Source organism: Physella acuta, unplaced genomic scaffold (genome assembly GCF_028476545.2).
Source record: "Physella acuta isolate Inbredline_101_S28 unplaced genomic scaffold, ASM2847654v3 ptg001627l, whole genome shotgun sequence".
NCBI classification, from domain to species: domain Eukaryota; kingdom Metazoa; phylum Mollusca; class Gastropoda; family Physidae; genus Physella; species Physella acuta.
The window spans coordinates 86,737-106,840 of record NW_026733141.1 but is presented as its reverse complement, the minus strand read 5'-3'; the positions used below and the strand labels follow the sequence as shown (position 1 = coordinate 106,840).

At 33.5% G+C, this 20,104-nt stretch overlaps 2 protein-coding genes across 13 annotated transcripts; one reads left to right on the top strand and one right to left on the bottom strand.

Moving 5' to 3' along the window:
• Window positions 1-17: 17 nt before the first annotated feature.
• Window positions 18-8,041, top strand: LOC131929421 (aquaporin-8). Of its 7 annotated transcripts, none has more exons than XM_059285608.1 (6): window positions 18-137; window positions 2,575-2,828; window positions 4,785-4,911; window positions 5,347-5,558; window positions 6,672-6,821; window positions 7,363-8,041. In XM_059285608.1, the coding sequence occupies exons 1-6, from the start codon at window positions 135-137 to the stop codon at window positions 7,403-7,405; spliced, it is 789 nt and encodes a 262-aa protein (XP_059141591.1). In that variant the 5' UTR covers window positions 18-134; the 3' UTR covers window positions 7,406-8,041. The 7 variants fall into 7 exon arrangements, with proteins under 7 accessions (XP_059141591.1, XP_059141592.1, XP_059141595.1 ...); XM_059285609.1 differs by lacking the exon at window positions 18-137 and adding an exon at window positions 418-476; XM_059285612.1 differs by lacking the exon at window positions 18-137 and adding an exon at window positions 936-957.
• Window positions 8,042-8,043: 2 nt separating this feature from the next.
• Window positions 8,044-17,296, bottom strand: LOC131929419 (dual specificity mitogen-activated protein kinase kinase 4). 6 transcript variants are annotated; one of them, XM_059285600.1, is made up of 12 exons: window positions 17,015-17,296; window positions 13,788-13,914; window positions 13,461-13,524; window positions 13,190-13,303; window positions 12,595-12,714; window positions 12,346-12,465; window positions 11,967-12,018; window positions 10,912-11,039; window positions 10,653-10,730; window positions 10,353-10,495; window positions 10,139-10,184; window positions 8,044-10,046 (listed from the first exon to the last, which is right to left on the bottom strand). In XM_059285600.1, the coding sequence occupies exons 1-12, from the start codon at window positions 17,262-17,264 to the stop codon at window positions 9,918-9,920; spliced, it is 1,371 nt and encodes a 456-aa protein (XP_059141583.1). In that variant the 5' UTR covers window positions 17,265-17,296; the 3' UTR covers window positions 8,044-9,917. The 6 variants fall into 6 exon arrangements, with proteins under 6 accessions (XP_059141583.1, XP_059141584.1, XP_059141585.1 ...); XM_059285601.1 differs by having other exon boundaries at window positions 8,044-10,043; XM_059285602.1 differs by having other exon boundaries at window positions 13,788-13,917; window positions 17,021-17,296.
• Between the last annotated feature and the right edge of the window lie 2,808 nt (window positions 17,297-20,104).

Below are 20,104 nucleotides of genomic sequence, written 5' to 3'. Positions count from 1 at the left end.
TATCTAATTACAAGCACAGGCCAGATTAACAGAATGACATTCAGTTTTATTAAAATATATAGAACAGTTATCATTACACTTCATTACAGACTTCAGACAACTTGGATCTTTTGGAAAATTTTAAATGCTTCAAAATGGTATGGTTTTCTTACATTGTTTTAGTTATTAATTAGGCCTATTTACTTCAGATAAAATATCCGAAAGGTAAATTCAAAGTAAATTGTCCATTTAAATTACTGATACTCCACAAAAGACAACAGTTTATTGTTACAAATTACAATTTAATTGCTAATGACAACAATTAGTAGATCTAGATCTAGTACTTAAAAAGTCTAGTAGTTACCATTTCTTCAAATCATGCTTGTAATAATGGTTGAACTTAAATACACATTATTACATAGAAAAGTTATCATTACACTTCATTACAGACTTAAGAAAACTTGGATCTTTTGGAAAATTTAAAATACTTCAAAATGGTATGGTTTTTTTTTTACATTGTTTTAGTTATTAGGCCTTTAATGATAATTCATTTGAAAGGTAAATCGTCCATTTAAATTACTGATAATGAATAGATCTAATACTTAAAAGTCTAGAAGTTACCTTTTTTTTCAAATCATGCTTGTAATAATGGTTGAACTTACACATTATTACATATTGCATAAGGCTAATGAGATTTAGTTTCTTCAAGGGGGGGGGGGGGGGCGAAAAAAGTCTACCCCCCCCCCCCCCCAAACGAAACATAATTTATATAGAAAATATATACTTTTATTTTACCGGTGTACGCCCCCCCCCCCCCCCCCCCCCTTGAGAACAAGAAGTCTGGAGGTAACACCGCTTACATCGAACTAACACGCTGATCCCATTTTAAAGTGTTGAAGACAGACTAAAACTACTATAATTTAGTGGTGGGGAGCAGAATCAGACACTGGCTAAACTGTCAAAGTTTAGATCTTATAGGTCTAGTATAAAGTTTATTATATTATCAAATTTAATATGTTAGCACTATCGTCTAGGACGGTAAACGTGTTACGGGAAGGAGGAAGAAACGTACTGCTGCTAACCCTGACTAAATGCATGTAGGGTAACAATAACCATATAGTATATAGGCTAGATCTAGATAGATCCGTTTTGCCTTCTTATTAACTGTTTATTTTCCAGAAGTCCTTTTTTTTTTAAATATCTCAATTTTCAACATTTTTAACATTTTTGGGGATACTGCGAGTCGACGACTTAGATTCTAAGCCTTCAGAGTTTCTTCCTGTCATCTCTTCGGGAAGGCTCCGCCCCCTCCCCTGAACGAAATGTTATTAGTATAGAAAATATATACCTTTACAGTGTCCGCCCCCCCCCCCCCCACTTTTTCCCCGGAGGAAAAAAGTCTGGAAGAAACACTGTAAGTTTAATGTCTGGAAACCATGAGGATTAGGTACCGCCTACTTTTGAATTTAGAAGTAAGAAACCATAATAGATTCTAGACCTATATTATATTTTTCGGCAGTTTGGGTTTACATTTTGTGTTAGTCTAGGGGGTCATCCAGAAATAACGTCACGCTTTTTTTGACGATTCTTACCTCCCCCTCCCCTCCGTCACACGTCGTCACAAAAAGCCAGACCCCCCCCCCCCCCCTCTAGATCTAGAGTCTAGATCTAGCCGCAGATCGGGCTTTTCAAATAAATTGAAAAAAATATTTTAAATTGTCACGTGACTGACACACAAGTTATGTCACTCAGCTTATTTGAACACAAAAGACCGTCAGAAGTCAGTAAATCTCTAGCCTAGAATCTAGATCTAGAATCTAGATCTAAATTCAAGAGTAGACTGAAAGAGAGAAGGTCATAACAACTAGTAGACTCTCTAGTCGACAGAGATCTAGGTAGATCTAGACTAGATCTAGATCTATATTATTAATATAGAGATCTATCTATATATTATAGATAGATCTAGAATCTAGATCTAGAATTCTATTAAGATATGAAGATTGAATCTAGTTCTAGAATATTGGATTATTGAGTAGATCTAGTAGAGATCTAGCCTATCACTGAGTAATGCTCACAACTCACTGACACTGCGCAATAAACGCAAAAAAATAAAAATAAAAAATGTAAGCACGTTTGTTGCTACCTCATCAGACATCAGTCCAAGCTAGAAATCAAGTTGGTCGGAGTGTATCGAACTCTAGATATAGATCTAGATCTAGATCTAGATCTAGATTTCTACTGGTATACTATTACTATTTATTACTATTACTACTACTAAATTATATCTAGATTCTAGATCTACTTCTCTTAGATCTAGATCTGTCTATACAAATACTAGATCTAGATCTACAATCTAGCTAGATCTACTAGTCCAGTGCTAGCTAGTCTTAAATATATTTATTATTATTTATAACTCTGGACCAGTAAGAACTCGAGGGCCTAACATTCATAAATCAGTGAAGATCTAGATCTTGAAGAAACACTGCTCTGACTAATCTAGGTTTATAGTTTCAGGCCTATAGTTTAGTCATGTTAATAATACTGTATGTTAACTACTTTTATTAATTGGAAACTACTTTTATTAATTGGAAACAGAGTAGGAATAATAAGATGTCCAATGAGAGAGAGCCACTAATCAACAGAAGCCTAAGTGGAGATGTAACACCAGCGATTGAATTGAGCAAGTTTGAACAGTATATACGCCCTTGCTTTGCTGAATTTTTAGGGGTAACTTTATTTGTGTTTATTGGATGTACATCTGTGGAAGGAACTGGTGGAAACATAGTGGGAATCGCCATAGCTCACGGTTTTACAATAGCTCTGCTAGTAACTGCTACAGGAGCAATAAGGTATTAAAATATATAGCTGCACTTAACCATAGATTTATTTGTTATTCTTTGTAATATCAGGTGGTCATTGCTCTGAATAAAAAAATGGCTATGATACGCAGTCTTACACTAGATTTGCCTGTGTCACCCTAACTGTTATGGAACTGTTATGTACCTCTAAATTTTAATTGACAACTATATCAGTATCATGTTATTGTTAAGTTACAGCTATAAGCTATATTGCATACTCATATCACATGATATATATATATATATATATATGTTACGGTCAAAGCCCGAAGTGCGGCCAATGCTAGGATTGGCCGGCCAATCCGCGCATTGACCAGCTCTCTTGGCCAAAGCCCGAAGAACTTAGCACTAAAAGCGTATTTTGTACATTGGCCGGCCAATGCGCGCACTGGCCGGGATGTCCTGGCCAATGTTCTATCTAGACTAAGTTGTGATCGCATTTTCATTATTCTGGGTGCGTTTTCATTGAGAGTAACGTATTGTTTAGCTCTTGTTTGTATAGGGCTTGTAAGTCTACGGCTTTGAAATCTACTAGCTGCATAGTACGAGAACGAGAAGTTGTGACCTACTTACAAGCCCTATAGCATTCTATATGCAAGGCGACATGGATCAAAAGGGCCGTCAGACCATGAGACAGATATAGCAGATGGATGTCAAAAGAAAAAAAATTAAATCCATGTTAGTTTCCATATATGGGCTCTCGATAAAATAGTTACTGAGGAAGATCTTGAGAGCATTGAACAAGAAATGGAGGTTGCCATAAATGCAACGACATCCTCAGCTAACACATCTATTGCCGTGGCGGAACGCCCAGACCAGTTGCGTGACAATAATGTGGTCAACAGATTCTATATAGTTTGTGAAAAACATTCTAGTGCAGCTCATTCTTGTGGATCCTGTGGCAACTATGTCTATGCTATGTGTGGAATACCCAATGAAGCAGACAAAGGGTACGGAGGGAACATTACCTGCAGATTGTGTCACAACAAACAAGACATCATGGAACACAGATAAGCAGCTCATACTGGCTTGCAAACTCAAGGTGCTAAGATGCTTAAAACATCAAATACAAAATTTAAAGATGGTGAAGTGGGTGACAATGTACGCATCCGTTTTCCCCATGTTGACAGAGGTCACGATGATCCCCGAAGCGTGATTGCAGTTGTCATGAGCGTCGAGGGCGGTTTCTACAAATTAGGAACGGAACATGGTGTTCTAAAACAACTGTATGCTAGAAGTGAGTTTTCAATTCTTCACGAAAAACTGCTCTTATTGTCGTCAGTTGGCACTGAGGAAAAATCACTACGAACCATCGCATCTTCACAATCATTGACTGGGGGCCAAGGCTACACTCGCTGCAATTGCACAACTAAGTGAACAACAAATCGCTGCAAGTGTAAAAATAACAAGCTGCTATGTAATTCTAAATGCCATAAAAGTTCAAATTGTTGTAACAAATGATAATATTGATAGATTGAGACTATAGTACCATAAAAAAATTGAATGTTTCTGTCATTTACTTTATTTAATAATCAATAAAGAATTAATTTCATGATCCTTACGGCATAAAAAACCAAAATCTGCCCATGATCTTCTAATTCAGACTTTGGCCGATCGTCCCTAGCCAGATGATCTTCTAATTAAGACTTTGGCCGGTCCACCATGGCCAGTCCGCGGACTGGCTGGCCAAAGGCCGAAATCAAGCAAAGTTTCGGACTTTGACCGACCTATGGGAGGCGATATTGGCCAATGCGCGGATTGGCCGGCCAATCCTAGCATTGGCCGACTTCGGGCTTTGACCGTAACATATATATATATATATATATATATATATATATATATATATATATATATATATGATGAAAGAAAAAAAATTATTATCCATGTTAGGTTAAAGCAAAAGTACTAATTTTCTTTTTATAAAACAAAACTTACTGATTTTTTAAGTGGAGGACAGTTAAACCCTGCTGTAACTATTGGTGTTTTTCTGGCTGGTGCAATATCTGCAATTAAAGCTGTCTTGTTCATACTATCACAAGTAGCTGGAGGTGTTCTGGGTGCAGCACTTTCAAGAGTAAGAAATTTTACTTAAAAAACATTTACATTCAATAATATTCTATTATATAGCTAAAGTTATGTCATTATCCTCATTTTCTATTAGGATGATAATTTTAGCTGTAAAATTATGCCATTATTATGATTTCCTTAGTGTGATAATTTTACAGCTAAAATTATGCCATTATTATGATTTCCTTAGTGTGATAATTTTACAGCTAAAATTATGCCATTATTATGATTTCCTTAGTGTGATAATTTTACAGCTAAAATTATGCCAATATTATCATTTCATTAGTTTGATAATTTTATTTTATACCTTAAATTACACCATTATTCTCATTTCCTTGGGTGTTAATTTGATAGCTAAAATTATCCCATTATTCTCATTTCTTTAGGGTGTTCTGAGTGATAATTTTATAATTAAAATATGTAATTTTTCTCATTTTCTTAGGGTGTTCTGGGTAACAATGTATACCACAACATCACAGGCGGAGCTCATCAGCTTGGTCCCAACACCACAGTGGGGGAAGGGCTGTTATGTGAGGTGATGCTGACAACCATTCTTGTCACTGTTGTCCTCACTACTGCAGTAGACGATGGTACAAAGAGTGTGGTAGCACCTCTAGCTATTGGCTTTACTGTGGTAGTAGATATTCTTGCAGGGTAAGTTTGTTGTATTTTTAAACTTAATATTACATGCAAAAATAAAGTATATTTTGAGACTTGATGGTTAGTTGCATTGATGAAGTTGGTCTTAAGGCCTACATCTTACCTTGATATTAATGTTCACTGCTTTTAGAAGGGGTTTGTGTGGCATAACTGATGGGTATCCACCTTTTCCTAAGTAGAGCACAAATGAGAACTGCTTGGACTCTTCTGTTGCCTGCTGAAGTTGCTTTATGATTGTTGTTAAAATGTTTAGTTGGTTCCTATGCACCCTGATAATCCATAGGGCAGATGAAGTAGAATAAATCTTTTTTTTTACATTTGACTTGTTAAGAGAGCCTATGGTCATAATGGTGCCTAGTTCCCTGTACTGTCCCCTACTCAAATCGGGCACCCAATAAAACTAAGACTACAGACAAGCTATTTAAGTGAACTTGAAACTTTTTAGCTATCTGTCACTCAACGATGCTGCCTAATTTCTTCCATAAATTATAGATAAATCTGTGATGATGCAAACTAAGATACATTTAGAAATAATTCAAAACAGAAAGGTGAAAATGTAGAAGTTAGGAAATAGCCATTGATCAAGCAGAACTAAGAAGTAAGAACCAATACAATTCAAATAGCCAGAACAATTAAAAATGAGATGACCAGTTCACATGTAAAGGTCAGCAGTAAGAGATGGTGTGAAGTTGGTCACTCAAACATGCAACAGTCAGTTGGACATTAAAAGTGCTAGGAAACAGCTGTTGCGTTTAGAGCATGGATTAGTTAGGTTATAATTGAGGAGTACATTCTTTTAGTGATAGAAAGTTGTAGGTAGTCAGTCAGTCAGATAGTAGAAATAATGTGTAGGACAAAAGGTTTAGGATTAGATCTAAACTGATTTGTGCCTATATAAATAAACTTGAATATTTTAACTTAAGACTGTGCCAGCTGTTATGTGTAAATTCCCACTGGAGAACCTGCGAAGCATAAATGAAAGACTATGGCTTTCGTATAGAAACAAGTTTGAATTAATAAACTCATCATCACATTATCTTATATTTTTAAAATTTAGTCTACATAATTCAGGATATTTATAAAATTTTTGTGTATTCTCTTTTGTAGTGGCGCACTAACTGGAGCCTCAATGAACCCTGCACGAAGTTTTGGTCCTGCTGTTGTTGTGACATCTTTTGACAGTAGTATTTGGCAAAACCATTGGATTTATTGGGTCGGCCCTGCACTGGGAGGTTTACTGGCTGGGATTAGTTACAGGTACTGTGTAGTTCATGAACACATTTATGTGTTTCACTAAATTTATTTTAAGACTAAAAAAAGAATATAGAGTATGATTTTACAAAAATTTAAAAAAAAAAGATTTAAAAAAAAATTATATGCTGCTAAATATTTAAATTTAGGTTTTACTGATAAACGTACTTCTCAAAGCTGCTGAAACTTATCTCAGTGTGTGGAGATATTCAATTTTAAACAAAGTTTTATGGTGACAAACTTTAATAATGAAAGGTCATTTGATTTGTATAATTAGGGTCATGGTGTAATTGTATAGGGTTTATAGTGACAATCTTCAACCCTTAAGACATTTGTGGTATGACCAATTCATCCCATTTATAAAAGGCACTTTACTGTGCTTTGGTGGAGCATCTGGGTTGAATTTTAGAGCTGTTTCTTTTTTACAGAACATTTTCTCTTTAGTTCCTTTTTTTTTGTTGGTTCTACACAACATAATTACATTTTCTAATTGAAATTATAATTTAGGCTGTTTGACTAAATAAAATGAAGTCCTATTTATTTTCAGATTAATCTTAGCAAGCCCTAACCATAGATTTTTGAAACGATAGCATCAAGCTTCCTACCAATCATGCAAACATGGAAAGAAATGAAAGTGTTAAGAAGCTCATAAAATCAAGGACAACTTATATTTATACTTTTTACCCAGCGCTCGATTTCCAGGTGCTCTTTCTTAACTAATACATAATTGTGCCTAATTAGTTGTATAATATGTTTTCTACTTCATTGCAAGATTTCTTATATTTTCTGAATTATTTTTGACATGCAGTGTAATTTTTGGTTTGCAATTGTAATTGGTGCATGTAATTTATAGGTACAATATTTGTGGTTAATTTTCCTTAGTTTATGTTTGCCACACAAAGTTTTTCTTCACTTGTGGAATTAGATTGATTGAATGTGTACGAAATGATTCGTAGATTTGGAATCGTTTTGTTAGTCTATTTGTTTTGAAATTTATTATGATATTAATGGACTGTCTCAGATTAATAATTTATGAAAGTTACTGGTAGAACACAAAAAATGCAATACATTTATGATGGCAAGTTTACTTCTATAATTAATATATACACCTGTAAGTATAATTTATATACCTAATGAAATACTCAAACTTATTCTAATCCAGTCTTTGTATTAATAAACTGACTTGGTTTTTTAGCAACAGAAAAATAAACACAGTATTTATTCAACATCTTTTGTTTTATTTAAATTGTTTATACATAATAAGCTATATAATACAAAGTAAACAAAAAATTTTTTTTTTAAGTTTCATAATGTGAATCTTGATTCAAAACATTGACATAAAAAGCAGAAACTTGAGTGAAAGCAATGTACATGATGGAATGATGAGTACAAACAAATCAATAACTACACTTGTATATGAGCATTTGCATAAATTCCACCTAATTAAGTTATTGGCTACAACTGTACACCCCAATGTATCACACTGAGAAAAAAAATTATTGCTTTTTTTGTCAGAACAATGCAGTGAGCAACAGACTGACACTAACTTAGGATTGCCCAATACGTGGTTTTGCTGATATACAAAATATAATTGATCTATCCACCCCCTTAACATTTTTATGATTTAACTTTCCATTGAACTAAAAGCATGAACACAACCGGTTAATTTTTTTTCTAGCACACAACCTACAGCCATCAAGTAAACTTCAGTGGTGGAATAAATGTGCATAAATAAGATCGTGAGAAACCAATGAAATGTTCTAAATTATAAAATACAGAACAGGTCCTAATTTCATTACCTAAATGACTATAGTTTGTATGGTAAATACTACTAAACATCATTTAAATGGAGTAACTTATTTATTTCTGCAGTGAATCGACATGTTGACTTTTTCAGATAACTTTATGAAATAGAAAGCATTTCTTAATTTGGAAATATATGCCGAGAGATTAAATTTGATCAACATATAAACCTTTTAAGATCTAATTTACGTACTAGAGAAGTTGAGTACATTTCAAGTTAAAAAGAGCATTTTGTTTACATCTTGCTCCAGTCAATATTTTTTATTTTAAGACTTTTTAAAAAATAAATAAACCATGAAGTTGGAGATTAAAAAAATATATTCAGTTTTTATGATGTTTTTAACTATTTAATTATAAGTTGATTTCATACCAGCAATGAATGATCAACTTACAAAGAACAGTAATTACTACAAGTTAAAAACAATACTTCCTTAACCAGAAAGGTCAAAATATTTAATGTTCTTAGGATTCAACATACTATCTTGTAATTGTAAATAAATTTGATGTTAATGAGTTTCCTAAATAAAAAGATTTTAAAAATACACAGGTATCAGTTTCAATGACAAAAAATGTAATAAGCTTTTCAACATTTTTTTCTAAGCATTAACAACTGAATTTACATTGCATAATAATTGTGATTAAATCAAAGATTGCTTGCTGGTCATGGGTACAAAACCCACTACAGTGATAAATTGTACAGACATAGCCCTTTTAAAGGCACCTGCTGAATAAACCCCAGGGCTTAAAAACTATAAGATTAAAAAAATGAGAACAATGGATAAAAATCTTAAGAAAATATATGTTCTCATTTGGAAACTAAATGTTGACATTTCCCAATAATAAAATTTTCATTTCTACAAACATAAACTAAAAATAAGTTAAACAGCACAAATTAGGAAGAATTAAATTATTATAAATACAATAGTATACTCGCAACTAGGAAATAGTTTTGATGAAATAGAAAACTGTTTAATTTTGTATGCATGTAAATTTACTTTCCCCTTTGAAAAAGAAATGAACAAATCCCTCTAAAACATAAAGGTCAAAGAAAATGCTGCTGTTTTAATGTAGTAATGAGGAAAAAATGGTAACTTTTTAGCAGTAAAAAAGTTAACCATAATGATATTGGTACACAGAAAATTAGTTACTGTGTACTGCATTCATCTTCCTGCACCAGAAATTTGCATTGGTAATTTTTACCATCAGATTAACATCTTGACATTTTCTAAGACTGACAAGATGATTAATGTAGCAGAGGTCTCTTGTCTTAATAGGATGATTATCTAAACAATAGAGTTGTTATGATAATGGCTGCTCACACAATGAAGGGCTTGGAGAAGACTGTAAGATCATATCATGTATGTGACAGACATATGTAGCAACATCTACTTCTATTTCTTCATATCTTTTGATAAATGGATCTTCCTGCTCATAAAACAGAACAAAATTTTTAAAATAGTTATTTATTCATTAGTTTAAAAAAACCTCAAATTAAAAATTAAACAAACTAAAATACATACCAATAACTTATTATATTTTGGTCGTTGTTTATCTTCCTTTGTCAAACTGAAATGTATAAAAGTAATGTATTAAAAAAATAATTTGTGCAAAGCAATATTACAATTACAATGAATGTAATGTAAATTTTTTTTTATCTAAATGTTTTCTTTAACTCCAAAATGACATTGACAAATATTTGTTTAGATTAAACAAGTTATGTGACTAATCAATTACCATGTGTTTATAAAATTGATACATTCAACTGAGAAGGTGGAATCACTTGGTAGCCTTGGTGCTAGTCCTTGTACAACTTGCTGGAGTTGGTCAAAAACACTCTGCCATTTAGGATATGGAAATTTTCCAGTAGCCAATTCCATCTACAATACAAAATGAGACAAGAATATCAATTTCTGCTGTGTTAGCAAGTTTGAACACTGACAACAAGCATAGATGGAAAAAGAAAAAAACTTTTTTGGAAATGTAAACTTGCCAAAGTTGTACTAATTCAACTTGTTTAAAAAATAAAATACTTACCAATGTTATACCAAGACTCCATACATCTGATCTAACATCATAACCTCTACTAGATGCTTTTGGATCTATTCTTTCGGGCTACACGATGAAGCAAAAGTGTTTGTTGGTAATATCATAACATAATATCCTAGCTGTATTTTAACAAAAAGTATACACTTTCTTAATTTGTGCAATTTTTTTTCCAATTGAAAACTTAAAAATTCAACAGAGACACAATTTAAAACTTACAAGAAAACCAACAAAAAAGAATATTACTTACTGCCATATATGGCCTACAACCAGCATCTCTACTTTTAGCAATGGAATCTACAAGGTGTCCACTAATACCAAAATCACATAATTTGATATTGCCCTTTCTGTCCAGCAGAATATTGGATGGCTTCACATCTGTTAAGTTAAAGGACAACAAGACAAAATATTTATTTTTAGACTCATAAGATATAAATAAAATGTACTCTGTGTAGTTTAAGTATAAAATTGTGTCACTATAAATTAATTTTAAAACCTTCAAATAATATAACATGTTTTGTATTTGTTACATTTGTGTAGCTTTTGACAATACAATCTATACAAAGATCCTGCAGTCAATATGAAGAACAAAGGGACATGACTGCTAGTTAATTGATGGTTTTTTGAATAATTAAAAAAATGAATGACAGATATTTACAAAATGAAACTATCATACTGAAGAAATACAAGTAAATTTTTATCAATCCAAGTTGAAGCTAAAGTAACAACCAATGTAATTTCATGATGTGACAGTTGACATTCGTAAGACACTCCCAACTAAGAGCTGGCTCAGAAAAATTGGAAACTGGGTTAAAATTGATCAAATGCTAATTTCCAGAATAAGGAAGGCAAAAATTTCAAAGAATATGCCTTGGTGAAACAAGTGCCTGAAAAATTTGCATGTAGGCTACATGGATAAAGGCCTCAGCCCACAGAGGCGGTGAACTCTGGCCAGTGGCCAAGAGTGACCATTGCTTAAGTATGAACAAAAAAGTTGTAGACAACACTCCACAAAACTGAGCCTTCAGACACCGGTTGAATAGGGACACATTGGTGGGGGGGGGGAGAGAGGAGCAAACTGACCAAATATGGATTTATCATTTGGGCTACTGTAAAGGAAAACAAAACAAAAAAACCCTACACAAAGCTGCCAGCATATACTTACAAAGAAGTTGAATTTAGCATAGAAAGCCAAAACTTAACTATGCCCTATTCTAAAGTTGATAAAAAGACATTTTAATTATTTTAAGATTTATTCTTTAATTGAATGAAGACTAATTAAATTAGTAAATAGCTGATACTTACCTCTGTGTATTATTTTTAATTTCTCTTTTAAATAATTCAACGCCTTGACTGTCTGTAAAGAGATAATTACATTTTCAATGCAATGTTTTATTTGAAAGAATATTAGGACAATATTAGATAGACAATTCTGATCATTTTATACAAAATTTGTTTTGGGATTTAGATCTAGATGACTAACAAAAGATTAAATCTTACAGTTGCAAACAATGGAAAATAATTCAAGACTTAAAGAATTAAGTCTCCAAAAAAATATAAAGAAGTTAATAGCCAACAGTATTTTATATCTAGGCCTACATTTACTATTGCAAGATAAACAAGTTGAGGCAAAGTAAATCATTAACATAAAATGAAAACACATATCATCTAAAATAAAACTTACAGCAACTGTGATCTTGCCTAAAATGTCCTCAGGAATGGATGAATGTAAGTCACCATACACAAATTTGTAGAACTTATCAAGCGAAATGTCCATTAACTCCATGCATATCCAGCAGTCTCCCTAAAACACAAAGAAAATAAATAATAACAGCTGCCCACTTATAAACAATGTTGTAATAATTTCAATATTTTAAGTACTTTTAATGGTAAATGTAAAAAAATTTTGGTAAATAATTTGTGCGCTCATTACCTCTTTAAACAGTGCTCCATAAAACTGTACAATATAAGGACAATCATTGCTCCTCATCACTACATCCAAATCCATCAGCAGTTGCTTTTGGTCTCTTTCCTCTACAGTTGACCTAATTCTCTACAAAGTAAGTGCACATTTTAACACACAAAATATAGTGTATGAATTATCTATATTATCTGTCACAAAGGTGAGGTTGAATGTTTTTTTGGGAGAAAGAGTATTTAGGTTGTAGATTTTTTAGCAGCAGGCTGGTTACGTAGGTAATAATGTGGTGAGTTGTTATAAGCTGTAAGCAGTTTAAAAAAAAAAGAGTATGAAAATTTTGGGTAGAATTGTTTTGCTTGTGCCCCAGGGAGACATTACAATGTTGTGTCATCATGTTTTTCTGTTTACGTTTTCTGATGTGACCATGAAATGTTATTTATTCATGTAAAAGTCTATCCAGGCAGAGGTTTAGTGGTACACTGTACAAGCATGATTGAGGGTTATACCTCTCACAGCTGCTGTAACAAGTTACTCAGCTATTGTGCCATCTCAAATAAAAGTATTATTTCATATTATTTGACAAAACTATTTTCTAAATGATACTAACCTTAACAGCCATTATGGTGCCACTCTTCTCATGAATCATCTTATTAACAAATCCATAATTGCCTCGACCCATTTCCCCTAGATCTTTTAAATCTTCAGATGTGAATTCAAAAGACTGAAAAGAGTTGATAGTAAAAAAATTTGAAAACTGAATTAAAATATAATTAAACAAATAGAAAATAATGTTTATTAAGTAAACTTTGTTGTTAACAGAAGCATGAGTAAAGGATGTAATCAGAACACTGTCTAAAATCTATCACAAATGTGCTTACCTCTTCTGGAGAAATCTGAAGTTTGCCAGCACTTCTCTCCAATCCCCTTGAACGAAGCCTTTCTCTGGAAATTAAAACAGTGTTTTTCACATGTTTTTAATATGATGGTATAAAAATGGAATAAACTAAAATTATGAAACAATCACCAAAATAAAATACTACACTTACATCACACATTAAAAATATTTTAAATTGCACAATAAGCTGCAGTTTTTTGTACATAATCCAAGTTTAAAAAAAAAAAGCACTTCTAAAAACTACTCTTTGAGAATTAACTACGCACAAAAAAATTAGATCTAGGTCTACTACCAAACACAAAGAACTCACATTTGAGCTGTGTGACCGAGATCTGCCAAGATGGAATTAGATGGTGATGGCTGTCTTATGCTGCTAGGAGTAACACCGGGGCTAGAAGATGCTGAGGCAAAGTCCAAACGTAGGGTTTGCCGAATCTCTGCTATCAAGAAGGTGTATAAAGTTTTTGAACCATTCAAAGAAATCAAAAACAAAACACTGATTACTATACCTAAGGATTAAATACCATACCTACATTAATATAGATATTTGATAAAAACTCAGTCTTTTTAATCAGTAATAGATATTTATTAGTAAATGTACAATATTTAAACTGTTATTTTATGGAAATAATGCCACAAAAATACAAAAACAGCTAACTAGACTAAAACTAATCTTAACTAATAAGAAATAATAACATGTCAATAAAAATGCTGAAATGTAAAAAAATTCTTGGATTCTACCTGGTACATTTTTTCTTTTATTTTGCAACCATGCCATTTTGTGGAGTAAAAAAAGGGGCTACCAGTATTAGATCTGAACCACAATTTTGAATATGTTAATTCTTATCCAGTGTAATGAATCTCACATGTCAAGCTCCTTTAAAACTACACAAATTTAAAAGTTTAGGTAGCTTAAGCCGATCATTCCTCTGGAATGCACCAAAACTTAGGCCTACTTAAGATTATTCATATCACAGATAATAGATCCAGGCCTAATCTATTCAACTTTAAATTTTGTGTCAACCAGTGTATGGGGCTTTCCCTGTGAATACCCCTTTTTGACAAGTGGGGAAAAAATATAACTTAAGTGTTATTTATAAAGGTAATGTGGTATGACTGGAACTGAAAAATGCATGCAGCTGTACAATGCATTGACAGCTATGTTATTATTTGTGTACTTTTTGTACTCAGTTATATTTAAATGAGTTAGGATTTTAAAAATGATGTAGGATTTTAAAAATGAGGTAACTAAATATTTTTTTTATTATTGTCTAGCAGAATTAGTTTGATTTGGATCTATACATATTTTCTTTCTCAAACATCAAAGTTAACAAACTGAGAATAAAAAAAATTGGTAAGTATTAATTGCATAATGAGTTCCTAACTTCTGTAACAGGTAAACAAAAATGATATTTAAAAATATTACACTTAGATCTACTTAGTATAAAAATTGCCAATAAATGCACTTACAGCACTATTTTTGTAGCACATAGTCATTTGTTGCTGTTTATTAAATTTTGAAATTTTACCCCCCAAAAAAAGCTGTTGCTAAATTGAGTGCAGTTTTATAATTATATTTCAGGCAAATCATGGAAATAGAGCTCTATATGAAATTGTCCTGCAAAATCAGTACCACAAATAAGAAGATATTTGCAGCTACAGAAGGTTATTGAGGAGTGGGGAGCTCAAAATCTAAGCCTTATATGTTTGTATATACATGTTTATTGGACCAACAATCATAACAAGCAGTATGACTGGTAGAAATAGTGTATTTAATAATGATACCCTAATTTTTAAGTAACTGCTTTAAGCTATACCACTAAATGGGCAGTGCTTAATTAGAAGCAAACAAAAAATTCAAATAGCATTTGTAATTTGTACATAGTAATTTAGTAACTAAGTAAGTTATTATCAACTCTGATAACTGTGATTGTGAGCTTAGTGATAAAATTGTTTTCAGTGCAACTACTGGTGCAGGCTTAATAAAAATATACAATGTATGCAACTAACAACTTTGGTCAAGGACAGTGAAAGATGCTAGTTGTAGTAGTGACCAGAATACCCCTCATTTTTAGAGGTCAGAAAAACATATAACTCTACTTCTTACACCCCATATACTGTCAGGTCTGAAAAGGTACTTTTAGATTACACAGTCTAGACATAATTGAACAATGGAGGTTCATTATGTAAAACAGTCTAATAAATTCGCAAATTTTTTAAACTAAGTGACTAACAATCTTAGACCAGTTTGCTAAAGCATTTCAAATTACAGCTTGCTGAGTCAAACTGATGTATTGGCGCCAATTTTGAGAAAGTTTGTCCCCGGGCGCTGGGAGGGGTCGCTACGCCTCTGATTTTGAGTACTTATTAATGTCAGCAGGATTTATCAGAGGCTACTTTGTCTAGTATTCCTACCATGAGCAAACCTTAATGATTCCTTATGCTAGCTTTGACTGAACACAACAGTAACAGTACTCACAGACAAACTAGATACCCACCTGTACTGACTTTATTTAAAAAAAAACCTGTTTTTGTTTATTTTCTTAAATACTTAAAATTGTTATGTATTAAGTAGGTCATTAGTTCTTACTTGAGATTGTGCTATTTAATTTAGCATTAGACATATGTCAACATTTAATAAACTTAGGCCTAATTAAATACTGTGAGCTATATATATATATATTACATGTTGACTGTTCTTAAGATAAAAAAGTAGTAGAAAAGTCTAAATCACATGCCCTAGCACTTTAAAAACTGTCAATTAATTAGGCTTACACTACTTACATAATAAGTTATCTTATAGTCTTACTAGTTAAATTAAAAAAAAAATTTTGGCCATTGACATTGTCTACTACTACTAGATATCTATTATTTTTACAAATGTAACGCTAACTAGTAATAAACTTCATAAACCTACTAGATCTAGAGTCTAGGCCTAACCAAATCACTAATTTTATTTTAGCATCAATGATGTAATGTTGTTACTGTTATGATTTCAATATTTGATTATTTAGATATAGTCTAGATCTACTGGTAATTGTGTGAATAAAGAAAGAATGTATAAGTAGTATAAGTAGGCCTATTCAGTTTGTTGACCTCAAGCCTTGGTTTCAAAATAAAAGTGGTGTTTTTTGGTTGCTAGAATTTCTCATAGCCTATATATTTATATTATTATATTTTGAAATAATTTTGATTTAGTCTGTTTTAAACAAACTATTAGACTAAAATTTTGCCTAGTAATTATCAAATAAATTGTTTTAAATTTAACCGAGGACCGAGCGAGTGCCAAAAGTTAGCAACAAGGAGGAAGGGATGCTTTTAAATGGCAGCGTTCGACCAACTGGAACTGAGCATCATCTGGATACGTGTAGTTTAAATTAAGTAGAGGTCCTATAATTGATACGGGATGTGTGGGGTAAAGAAAATCTCTGTGGGGCTATTGACATCGCTACAACTAGTGTGTGAAAGCAAGTTACATGACTCATACGTCCGAAAATAGTGAACGAACACGGAACGGAGACCCTGAGAAAAACCCACCGTTACCCTGATCACCGGAATCTTGTGCCGCCATCTTGGAGTTTCGGCTGAAATTTGCCAGCTTTCTAAAGTCCTGCTGGACAGTGTCCTGCCCATAAACAGAGTCGCTCGATGGCCAGGACCTAGGGGTAGCCTCTTGTCGAGTAGATGACAGTCCTCTTAAGCCATCGGATAGTGTGTTTGGTCGTCTAAGTTCATTTCTTTTTGATGACTCATCGATGATTTCGTCGGGAAAATCCCTTGACGTCATGGGGCTAACTTCTCTGACTCTCGCAAGTTATCGTAAGTTGCGAGAGATAAAGTAACCTCTTCTTGGTCAACCTTTAAACCGGGGTGACCCTAAAGTGAACTGCGCAAGGGAGACTGTTCTTACAAATGTCTGAATTACGTCTTAATAGATTGTATCCCCTTATTACGTTATAATACTTCTGGGCATTGACAACAGTTTTAGAATGACGTCAAATATTTTTAAATATTTCGTTAGATCTACTTCTACATAAGGGAAATCTAATATATATATATATATATATATATATATATATATATATATATATATATATATATATATATATATATGTATATATATGAATAGGTTGATTAATATAATATGTTTACAAAATGACGCCATTAAGCAAACTGGTAATGGGAGGTGACACCAATTGCAACTTCTCACAGACAGACTATGTACTGATCAGGAAAAATACACCTTACACTGGAAAGCACATTACATATAGCCGAGGCATGCTTAGACACATATGTGTACATGCATATAGCAGATTTATAGGCTCTATGAGGTGCCGCACCGGGTGATACCCGACCTAGTGATGCCACTGGACAGGTATATTTGGGACGTCATTTTTAAGGGAAATGAGTGTGGGATTTTGGAGACAACTTGTAACCATGATGGGGACGGGGGGGGGGGGGGGGAATCTGTAGGTTTGGGGGTAAAATCGTCTTTTATGGATACCGTGGCCTGTAGGCCTATAGGTTACAGGTTGACAAGCATATGAAAACAGCCATATAACGTTTGTGCCTTTATTACAACAGCTATTAAAATATGCAAAGAAAAAAACAAACTATTAACATGATGTACATTATTGTACACTCAATTCCGTGTTGGCAAAGAAAGATGTTTGCCTACATTATCCATTAAAACAAAACATAACAATATAAACACATTAAATATATGAGACAACTTCCAATAACCATCAGCAAAAACATTTCAAGAGTTATAGTTCCGCATTCAGCCTAGTTATAGATTGGTTAACAAATCCTCACAATCAATCAAGGGAAATCATTAAGCAATTCAAGGGAGGTAATACATAAATAGCTTTTCAAAATATCTAATTAAAAATGTATAGGTGATGCAAAAGTAAATGAATCAAAATGTTATGGGTAACAAAATCAAAATTTGATTTAAGGTGCCATCAAAGTTATAGTTTAATTATTTAAATACTACACATTTATATTGGAATAGATAATTGTCAGCAGAGCTAATGCAGGCAAAAACGCACTAAATCCACTACATCGCATACAAAATTTACACTACTTTATACATTCATCTTCTAAACAAAGAAAAAAAAACACAACATCAACACAAAAAAAATGCTAAATCAACAAGTCAACAAGCGAAATGAAGGTCACTGTATTTCTGTAGCATATCTTCTACCGTAGTTGGCCAAGGCCATTCTTCTTTATCCAATCAATAGTTTCTTGTGATGAGGCTCGTGGCATTCTTGCTGTTCCTTTCATTTCTACGATAACGTTTTCTTCAGCGATCGTCTGCAAGGACTTGAGTTCTTACTTCCGTGTTTATGGCACAAGGGTGGATACGGGGGGGGGGGGGGGGGGGGAGAAAGATAATTTTATTGATTTTGTTATTGTTTGGAGAACACTTGAGTGAATTTCATTGGATTCGAAGCTTTTAAATAATAGCCATTTGATGCGTCAAGTTTCGCGACTAAAAAATAAAATAAAAAATACTCGCACAGAAATGACGTAACAAACGGGATGGGAAGGCGGAGGTTACGACTTTTTGGCTTAGTGGATGGGAAAGGGGGGAGGGCGGTAAAGTGTCACGAAATGTGACGTTGACGTAGCACACACAAATTTGGGTTTTCCTACATGAGATCACGATCTTAATTAACGGTTAGAATTATGGTTTCGTATGCGTGGAGGGAAAGGGGGGGGGGGGGAAAGGGTAACTTTGTGACGTCATTTTCATCCTCTATTTATGGTTGCGCCTGGATTTTTAAACATTGATATGTGATGGGGACGCGGACAGTAGACTAAAATAGCTTGAGCTGGTTTCTAGAAGGCACCCCCCCCCCTTTAAGCACGTAGGCTAGATTTAATAGTTCATATTAAGAATGATGTCAGATTTCATGCGTTAAAATCGTAAACATAACAATTACTTCAAAATTCTAAAAGTGCTATCTAAATTTTAGGTACTTAAACAAACATCATTACGTGCTTCCTAAACTTTAGATAGGTCTATATCAACAGACTGCACAAAATACGTATTCTGTACATTTTAAATTTATCATCAACATACTGTACTAAAACGTAATATAGGAGCCTATACATTTTAGAAATATAAAAAAGACTGTCTATCTAAAGTTCCACTTTCAGATCCAACGTTCCATAGGGCACATGAAAAGTGTTTCTTCCAGACTGGGGTGCACTTGAAATTTTCGGGGGGGGGGGGGGGGGGGGACAACAATTTTTCGGGGGGGGGGCGGACACTGTCAAAAGTATATATTTTCTATATAAATTCCATTTCGTTCGGGGGGGGGGGGGGGGCGGGGGCGGTAGACCTTTTGCGCATGAAGTAGAGTTCATTCTTCACCTCGGAATATAAAGCGATGGTGTGATCAACACTATACCGAGCCGCCTTTACTTTCCCCAAAGTACCAATCAGGTACCCATCAGGTACCCATCAGGTACCCATCAGGTACCCATCAGACCCGGGTGGACGCGCCCATCATGCAGAACCGAACTCGAGAGTTTCGAGCTAGCAGCCGAACGCTCTACCATTCGACAAAGCCGTCCACCAAATTTTAGAAATAGCAAAACTAAACAGACAGCCCA